The sequence below is a fragment of the Silene latifolia genome, chromosome 4 (genome assembly GCF_048544455.1).
Source record: "Silene latifolia isolate original U9 population chromosome 4, ASM4854445v1, whole genome shotgun sequence".
Lineage (NCBI taxonomy): Eukaryota > Viridiplantae > Streptophyta > Magnoliopsida > Caryophyllales > Caryophyllaceae > Silene > Silene latifolia.
Window position 1 is genome coordinate 19,064,769 of NC_133529.1, and position 9,641 is coordinate 19,074,409.

The 9,641-nt window shown below is 35.8% G+C and overlaps 2 protein-coding genes and 1 non-coding gene across 3 annotated transcripts; 2 read left to right on the top strand and 1 right to left on the bottom strand.

Annotated features, from left to right (window-relative positions):
• The first annotated feature begins 260 nt into the window (after positions 1-260).
• On the top strand, positions 261-4,021 carry LOC141652131 (uncharacterized). Its single transcript, XM_074459763.1, has 4 exons — positions 261-1,181; positions 1,545-1,695; positions 2,713-3,673; positions 3,918-4,021. The coding sequence occupies exons 1-4, from the start codon at positions 1,112-1,114 to the stop codon at positions 3,927-3,929; spliced, it is 1,194 nt and encodes a 397-aa protein (XP_074315864.1). The 5' UTR covers positions 261-1,111; the 3' UTR covers positions 3,930-4,021.
• On the top strand, positions 680-773 carry LOC141654102 (small nucleolar RNA R44/J54/Z268 family). Its single transcript, XR_012547676.1, has one exon. It is a non-coding gene; the product is annotated as a small nucleolar RNA R44/J54/Z268 family (small nucleolar RNA).
• A 1,240-nt stretch (positions 4,022-5,261) lies between the features above and the next one.
• On the bottom strand, positions 5,262-7,863 carry LOC141651189 (protein FAR1-RELATED SEQUENCE 5-like). Its single transcript, XM_074458910.1, has 3 exons — positions 7,336-7,863; positions 6,467-7,036; positions 5,262-5,648 (listed from the first exon to the last, which is right to left on the bottom strand). The coding sequence occupies exons 1-3, from the start codon at positions 7,861-7,863 to the stop codon at positions 5,262-5,264; spliced, it is 1,485 nt and encodes a 494-aa protein (XP_074315011.1).
• Between the last annotated feature and the right edge of the window lie 1,778 nt (positions 7,864-9,641).

A 9,641-nucleotide genomic window follows, 5' to 3' on the forward strand; every position in this document is an offset into this window, starting at 1 on the left:
TATGTCATTCTGGGTTGTTTGGGTTACTTGGGGTCAGGGTTTTGCTTTAAATGAGTCATTTCGGGCACTTTTGGATCAATCGAATCAAGTCCGGGTTACACTTTTCAGGTATTGGGCCAGCCTTTTCAGATTGGGGAAGTTGTTTTACTCATGAGACATAATTGTGTCGCAGTTTGTGGATTTATATTTAAGTTAACATGGTTGGGCTGGCGAAATAGCGGGCCGGATTGCAACATGCTCAAAAGCCCATTAAATAGTCGGCGGTAAGAGCAATTAAACCCTACCTAAGAATACATTACTCACCTTAAACCCCACTATATAATCTCACTCTCTTTTTTTATGTCTTACAACTCCTCCAGTTTTTACCAAACCTTAATTCTACTCTCACCTCTCTCTTTTCACAAATCTTTGGAGAGACGGTCTCTCTTCTACCTAATCAATTACTATTTGTGTATGTCTAATCTGTCTGATTAATCCTAAACTCGTACTCTGTATTTCTTTTCTGGTTATCATTATTTATGTTTAATCTACAAATGGTATTTCATTTAGTATTTTTCTAGACGATTTCATTTAGTTATAGCGATTTTTTCCACGGTTTTATTTGTATTTTTATATTAAAAAATAATAATGAGACTTCTATAAAAAGTTTAGTATGAATGTAAAACAAAGAATTAATTCTGGTGCAAGCGACGATAAAGCTAGACAGGGACATCAGAAACTCTTTTGGGAGTAATGTGATGATTTGTCTTAGATGGGAATGTCTCTGATGCACCTTTATAATTTCCAAGTAGTTTTATACTGTGCAAAAAATGCATTGATCATAATAGCATGCGCTATTATTATACAGTGGGTCTCCTAAGAGACGGTCTCTCATTAACTTATTGAGAGACGACCCATATGATCAGCTTTGGTATGTGGTAAAAGTAACGGGTTATATTAAATGAGCTTCATTTTCTTAAAAAAAAAAAAAAAAAGGAAACAAAATATAGAATATCGTATCCCATGAAATTAGCAGTGTAATCTTTCAAACTTCCCATAATTATCTTCTTCTTTTCCATACCTAGAAATTCAAAAATTATTCTAACTAAAAATTGAAATCCTACTACAAACAATGAGGAAGAAAACTACTGCAAGAAGCCCTATCAAACCTGCGCCGAAGAAAAGAGTGAAATTCGTACTTGGTATGTAATATATTTGTTTAGTTGGATTAATATTGTACCATAATCAATTATTTGTTTGTTGTTTACAATTGATTTTGTACCATTTTTTTAGATCGATCGGGATTAATTGATTTCGGTACCATGTTTAATTCGTATTTGGTAGCGTCAGATGTGTGGTAATCTCATGATTTCGATTAATTGATTTGGGTCCATAGTTCCTGCTAGTTTTTGTTTTTGCATGAACACGTTTTCTAAAGGTGATAATTTTTTGGGACTGATGGTTAGTTGACGGATTATATTGTAACGGCTAACCTTGGTTTTGGTACCATTGTAATTATTCATTGTATTTGTGTTCCATGATTTTGTTCCATTTGTTCATTTCAGAGAAGGGGGAAAGCTCTAAAGGGCCGGACGAAAATGTTGAAGTGACCGAAATAACATGGGGTGTTAGGGGCAAGCGGAGCTCTAGTAGTGCTCAGGTTCGTGGTCCGGTTGTCGATGTGGTAGATGAGCAGCCGGTTCAAACTACGACGAGGTTTGTGTCCCATTCTTTGTTACACGATATAAAGTACCATGTTTGTTTATTTTTAGTACTACATGGGATAGTTTTGGTCGATTCTTCCACAATGACAAATTATATCCTAATATCCCTCTTTCGTACCACAATGACATTAGTACCATTCTATTGAACATTTTGTACTAATTAAAACGATATAAAGCCAATGACGACTTTACCGTACCATGCGGCAATGTGTACCTACGTATCATCAATTTGGTAGTATAAAACATTTGTGTCCTATTTGTTTTATTTAGTACCCATTCCTGTTCTTCCTTTTGTCTTTGATATGTATTGGACTTGTTTAACTTTTGGACCTCTCTACAAAATTATCATACTACTTGGCATGTTGTACCTATGTACATTCTAAATGCTAGTGTTTATGATTTTTAATTTGTTTTTTGTTTCCTTGTACCTCCTTATACTCATTTCGTACCTAGATTTGTAATCAATATGGTATTATAACACATTTGTATTCTACTTTTTTTATTTCGTACCTATTTGTTTTATAAATCCATTTGTTTACTTTCCGCCTTCAATTTGTAGTGTACTTGTTATAGTTTAGTACCTGTTTACAAAAGTACCATACTACCGAGCATTTTGTACCTAAGTACTTTGAATATGTTAGTTGATATGATTTTTAATATGTTTTTCTTCATTGTACCTCCTTGAACTCATTTCGTACCTATATTTCATCAATCTTTTAGTGTAAAACATTTGTATTCTACTTTGTTTACTTAGTACCTATGTCTTAAATAAATCTACTAGTTTTGATTTGTAGTGTACTTGTTCTACTTTTGTACCTATATACATATAGTATGTAAATGTTTATGTTTTGTACAATATTTTTTCTATTTTGTACCTGTATTCGGAAGTACCATACTATGACCATTTTGTACCTATGTACCATCCGTATGCTAGTAATAGTCACTTGTACTATATTTTTTTTATTTCGTACCTATTTGAATTGTAATATATTATTCCTTTTATTTGTAGGAAATGGAAGGATATTGACGCATATGGCTCCCCATCTGGCCTTCAACGATTAATTGGTCAGCTGAATGAGAAACAAAAGGATGATATTAAAGAGATCAACTTTGGGGGATTGTTAACTTTAAAGTTGACACAGTTTTACCAAGGGATGGTACCATTCCTTTTAGGTGCTTACCACCCCAAAAGTAGGCGATTTCATGTGGATGATAATAAGGAATGTTTTCTTACCGTGTATGATGTGTACGATGTGTTTATGTTGCCATGTGATACGGGCAAGAAAGTTATCGTAGCGACAAATAAGAAATCAGACAAACATCATATGGAATATGTGCAATTGTGGAGGGACAAGTTTGGTTTAGCACCCAACAAAGAACTTAGTGGTGAGATCGTTGCTTCTGAAATCCTTAAGTTGAAGGATGGGAGGGACGACTTCAAAAGGTATTTCGTTTTGTTTGTTATGGGAACGGTTTTAGCACCCAAAGCATATAAGAATGTTGATCTTCACCTAGTACCTTCGGTGAAGGATGTTGGCGAGATAGGTACTTTTGATTGGTGTGCATATGTGCTAGAGGAACTTGGTGACGCTGTTTCGAAGTGGAGGTCGAAAGATCTAAAGAATGTTGGAGGTTGTATGTTGTTCCTTCAAATTGTGTACTTTCACCGCTTGACTTGGCAGTCCCTCAAGGCATCATCAGAAATTCCTTTGATACAACATTGGGATACGAAGCATTTGAGAACTCGGGTAGAGGAGGAGCGGAAAGCAGCTGAGGAAATGAAAGGAAGGTACGGACTTGGTGAGTGGGATACTACTACATACCCTATCGGAAGGGAACGTATACTGGTGGCTAAGAAAGAAAAAAATCCTATAATAGAATTATCTCAAAGTGGCCATGGTAGAACAGTAACGTATAGAGTTCCAGATGACCTCCTAACAAATGAGGAAATTCGTCAACAAGCTAAAAATGTAAGTTTTTTTTATCTTATTCCTACATTTTGTGCATGTTACCGTAGTATCTGTACCTTCTATGAAAAATATAATGTCCATTTCTTCCCTGAAAATATAAATATTGTCCCTTTTATTTATAGGTTATGTACCTGTTTGGTTTTATATATATATAAACTATGGTTTCAAGACTTGTGTCCTGAATAATTTTTCTTTTACACTTTTTATACATATTTCCTTAACAATTTATGGCTTAATGACGCAGAGTGTGAGGTAGACTCCATCTTGATAAAGAGGGATCAAGAGATACACTCAAGACTCACAATTGAGAGGGTGACACGAATAAAGATGAATGCCTTAAAGTTAAGCGAGAAGGAGAAGGAGAAAGAAGCAGCAGGAGAGGAGAATGGTGTAGGTGATATATCCTTTACACAATTAGTAGCTGACGATGAAGTGATGCGATCATGTGATGATTTGGTTGCGCGAATGATGGAGGCGACTAATGCTGCAAAGGAGATGCCTTCATTTGACCTCGGGATAAATGATGAAGGTTTTAATCGATTCCGCAATATAAGTCCCCCGCGGAAAAACATGGGATTAGTTAGAGTAAGAGTCCGAAGGAAAAATGGAGGCAACAAGAAGACTTAACTTTGGTTTATTTAGCATTGTTGAAGACTTTTTAAGATCATGTTTGTTTGATCACTTGGATTATTTGTTTTTCATTTGCTTCTTTTGGTAGACATAATTTTTAAACAATTATGTTCATTTAGCATTGTTGCGTAAGACTTACTTCTTTATTGGTAATTAGCTTGTCTAAAAGATGGAAACAATCATGTTTTGTACCTTCCAATATAGGTAATGTACCATTCTGGGACAAAGGTGGTACCATTTCAGTGAGATAAAAGGGTTTGGTTTCTATTGTATGTTCATTTAGCATTGTTGCGTAAGACTTACTTCTTTATTGGTAATGTACCATTTGGAGGTCTTCTGAGAGACGGTCTTTTAATAAGCTTTATTGAGAGATCATTGTACAATTTTAAGAAAAAGTGGTACTAAAGGTAATAAAATAGGTACAAATCATGATTAATGATAAAATGGGTACATTTATTATGTAAATAGGTACGAAATTACTATGTCACGATCAACAATAAAAGGGGTACGAAATACAAATAAAAGGGTACGAAAAATTGGTCTCTCAAAAATTTAGTGAGAGACCGTCTCTCCCAAGTTTTAGTGCCTCATTTGATACAACATTGTTACCTCTATATTATATATTTAGGCTTAGTTGTATCGTATTTGGTACCGGCTTATATAGAAATTATACCTTAGCGAATTGAGTATGTAACATAATCAATTAATTTAAGCCTTTTGTGTTACCATGTATGTTTCGTACCTCCTATTTTTTTTTTTAAAAAAAAAAAAATTGTTTCTTTTTTTTAGATAATGTTCCTCTTGTAATTTTTTATAGCGTAAAAAGTAACCATCTTAATTTATAGTAACAAAAATTTAGAGTTTTATTCAATAAAACTTGTAATAATTCGGTAAATTCTTAAAGCGTAAATGTTAAAGATGAAAACAACAATTTAAACTCAAAGAAATACAAACAAATCTAAATTAAGCGCTCAGGTGGAGTATATGGTACAACGCTAGTAGTTGTAGTTGAAGTGACGCCTCTTCCCTTAGTTTTCTTGCTTTTAGAAGGACGCTTCAACCTAGCACTTCGGCCCTTGGTCTTTGAACGTAATGGATCTAGTACTTTGCGAGGGGAGTTGTGGCTATCATTGTTGGTGTTTTGGTTAGTACGTGACTGTTCAAGAATTTTACGTATGCCAGCACAAGCACTTGTGTAAACTTGGTCCATGAAAGCCCTTGCCTCGCTTGACCCTTGGCTTTGAAGTATGAGAGTGTGTAGATTGCAAAGAATCTCTCGACGCCACGATAAACGGTCATCTGATGGTACAATGCTAGACGATTGCTCTCTTAACCGCTCCCACACCTAGGACATATAAAAGTGACGGATAAGTACATTTGCTCGAATACTAGGTACGTTTTCTGGATTAACGGGTACGATAAGTGAAAATGTAACAAATATGTAACAACTACGACAAGTGAAAATGTAACAAAATATACCTCTGATTTTGCATATCTTGACTAGACCTGGCAAAATCAACCCGACCCGATTGACCCGACCCGAAAAGGATGACCCGAGACCCGAAATCGACCCGAATTGCTGAACCCGAATGACACCCGAAGCCCGAAGTGACCCGACCCGACCCGAAAATAACCCGAGCTTTCATGGACCCGTAACAGACCCGACCCGAAATGACCAATCCGAAACCACTGAACCCGAAAATGACCCGACAAAATATAACTTTAATTGACTCTAATAGACTTGAAATGTCTCTCTTCTCTTAATCTTTGACCCGAAAATGGCCTGACCCGAATTAACCCGACCCGATTGACCCGAAACACACCCGACCAACAAACCCGAAATAGACTCGTAACCCGAAATGAACTGACCCGATCCGAACTAACTCGAAAATTTGAGAAACCCGAAATGACCCGACCCAAACTGGCCCGACCCGAACCCGACCCGGTTGACCCGTTTGCCAGGTCTAATCTTGACCACCGTTTCTTGATATATCTTTCGGGAACATCGGAGACCGAACTCAAATGTAACACACGAAGGGAATGGTAGCACAACATTCCAACTTCATCAAACTTTCGGCATGAGCACGAGATGAGATTAATGGCAGAATCAAATGTTACCACATGATGAGAGACGGGATCATCCAATGGGTAAACCCTAAATACCTTTGTTGTGTCTTCGTTGTCTAGCAAGACAACATTCGTACCTAAAGAGTATACAAATTCCTCTTCAAAGCGTTTAAACAAGTTGATAGTATAAAGGCTTGAAGCACTTTTAACAAGTCCCACCATGGACATATTTGAAGACGGCGTTGATCTACCGCATTGAAATTCATTTTTCTCTTCCTCGCTCCTCCACCTCCTTATAGTGTCATTATATATTCCGAAGAAATCGGTGAGAGAAGTTGTCTTATTGGCATGAAAGCCAATAGCATGATTTGTACTTTCACTTCTCTGTGATGAGAGGATACCCGCAGAGAAAAAATCCTTGCTATATGCAGTAGACCACTTTTCACGAATTTCATATAAACGTTGGAACCATTCATCATTCTCTAGGCCATAGTCATATATCATGTTAGCCCACGTCGATTCAAACTCGGCCACGTTATAACAGCCTCTTAGACATTTGTTGAAAATAGTTTGGAAGGATGTGTCATGCTTAAGGCATCCAAAATGAGACATTGCGTTCTGTTGTATATGCCACTGACAAAGACGATGCCTTGACATAGGTAACACCTGAAATGACAACATATTTCCATTTTATCAAGTCAGATTATTATTTTTGTTGGGTACCATTTCGTACCACTAAAATGGTCAGTTTTACTACTTAGTGGTAGATACGTACCATACAACAAATACTGTTTAATGATTATACAAGCCCATAAATTAGTTTAGTACCATAAAAATGTTAAATAGTACCACTTAATATTAGTGTAGTATGATGTGACAATTAATATTAAGACATAATGCAAATAAATTTGTATAGAAATAAGATAGCTACCAGATTCAATAAAGTTATTGGTTTCTGATCATACCTCTTTTATGGCATTTGACATAGCTTGGTCTTGATCGGTAAAAATAGACGTAGGAAAAACATCTCCACCCATTGATTCATTGAAGGTGTTGAATAACCATTGAAATGACTCCTCCTTCTCGTCGGAGAGGAACGCACAACCAAACATCACATTTGACCAATGGTTGTTGACACCGACAAAGGCACCACATATAAGATTGTACCTATTTGTGCGATATGTTGTATCGAAGATTACCACATCATAATATATCATATAGTCTTCCTTCATCATCGCATCTCTCCAAAATAAATTTTGCACCCTATTTTCGGAATCATACTTAATCTTATAAAAGAATGAAGGGTCCTCAGTTGCTCTTTTTTTTAGCATGTCAACAACATTTTGGGCATCTCCACGGGCTATTACTTTCATCTTAAGCCTGTGAACAAAGTTAAGATGGTCTTTTTTAGTATGGCCAACATATTCTTCACCACCACAAACTGCAGCTAGATATCGATATTGAGCGGTAGGAGGAAGTCTAGCTTCAGTCATAATTCTTATAACCTCACCCTCTTCCTGGTGGTATTGCTCTTTCGAAACGATGGTGATGATGCCATTCTGGTGGTGTTAATGGATGATTATGTGCTACCACATGCATCACTACCTCATAGATATTGAACTCCATATTAAACTTTACTCTGATCTTCGCTTGACATCCAGTCCTAGTTATTAGAGTAGTCCGTTGCTTGCGTTTCCTTTCATTTATTGTAGCTGATTGTTCTTCACTAATTGATTTGCATTTTTTACCCGAATTTGTATCCCCCTGACATGAGCATGCGAAATATTTTTCCGTTACTAATGGTGGAACAGCTTTGTTTGTACGCGTGGCCCATTTCTTTGGCCCGAATCCAACGCATTTTGAATGTTGGACATATAATTTGTATAATCCTTCCCACTTCAAAGCTTTTGCCCCGACTAATGAACCTCCAATGTCTATATCGTCCGCAATCACACCTACAACATAAAACGAGTACTCAGTTAGACGAAAATAGGGACGTAACGATCGAACAATTGGTACGAATGAAGTAACGACATGTATATGACAAACAAAACGACATATATATAGTACACAAAGTAGACGATATTAGGGACGTAAGCAAAGAGTAGGGGTACGAATGTAGTAACGACGTACATATACAAGAACAATGGTACGAGAGATTGAACAACAAAAATATGACAAAGGTGGAGGAGGAATTCAAGTACGACAAAATGTATATAAGAATGAGAAAATTGACTAAGAATGATGAAATGGAAAATGTATATAAGATGACAAAATGGAAAATGCAGTATTGTTATTCCCCTGCAGCCATGCATTATAATTTTCGTGACTATTGTTTTATAAGATTAAGTATTCTTAAGCCATGCATTATAATTTTCGTGACTGTTATTCCCCTGCAGCCATGCATTACATATTCTTCACCACCACGATCAACAACAAAAGAGATACGAAATACAAATAAAAGGGTACGAAATATTGGTCTCTCAATAACTTAGTGAGAGACCGTCTCTCCCAAGTTTTAGTGATTAAAGTATGACAGAGCCATTATTTACCTTCTTCTTCCGTTATTATTAGTTCATCTTTCTCCGTCATTATCGAATCTTCGTCAATATTATCCAACATCATCAGTGCTACAATATACAAGAAAAATAAATTTATTTATAAACAAAAGTTTTAAACATGTCAAATAAATTATTCACTAATACCTTCTACTTCATTAGAAGTGTCATGTTCCGCCAAATCCATTGAAATTTCTTGGGAGTGATCTTCTACTACATACAAATTTACCGACAATCAAAATTTCATAAATATGATGCATGCTAATATCACATGAAATAACACAATAATAAACAAACCTTGTCCATTTTCCATTACGATGCAAATTTAAGATACGAGACGTTTAATTTTGCTTGAATAGAGTGAAAATTGATTATGGATTTTTTTTCATGGAGGGTGGGGATGAGAATAGGATGGAAAATGGTGATTGAACGTATGATAATTGATTAGAGAAAAATAGGATAGAATCTCTCAATAAGGTAATTGCCTAATTAGTGCCATATGTTAATTATGGTATTGCATTAATTGAGAAAATAAAAAATCAGAATACCCATATTTTAATATGGTAGTAATTGAATCCAATACACACTTAATAGGGCCGTCTCTCAATAAGTTATTGAGAGACGGTCTCTCCAAAGTCTTTGTGATTATTATATACATATAACTGAGCGTGATTAAATTTTCAATATTGTAAATATAAATAGTCCATATTTTG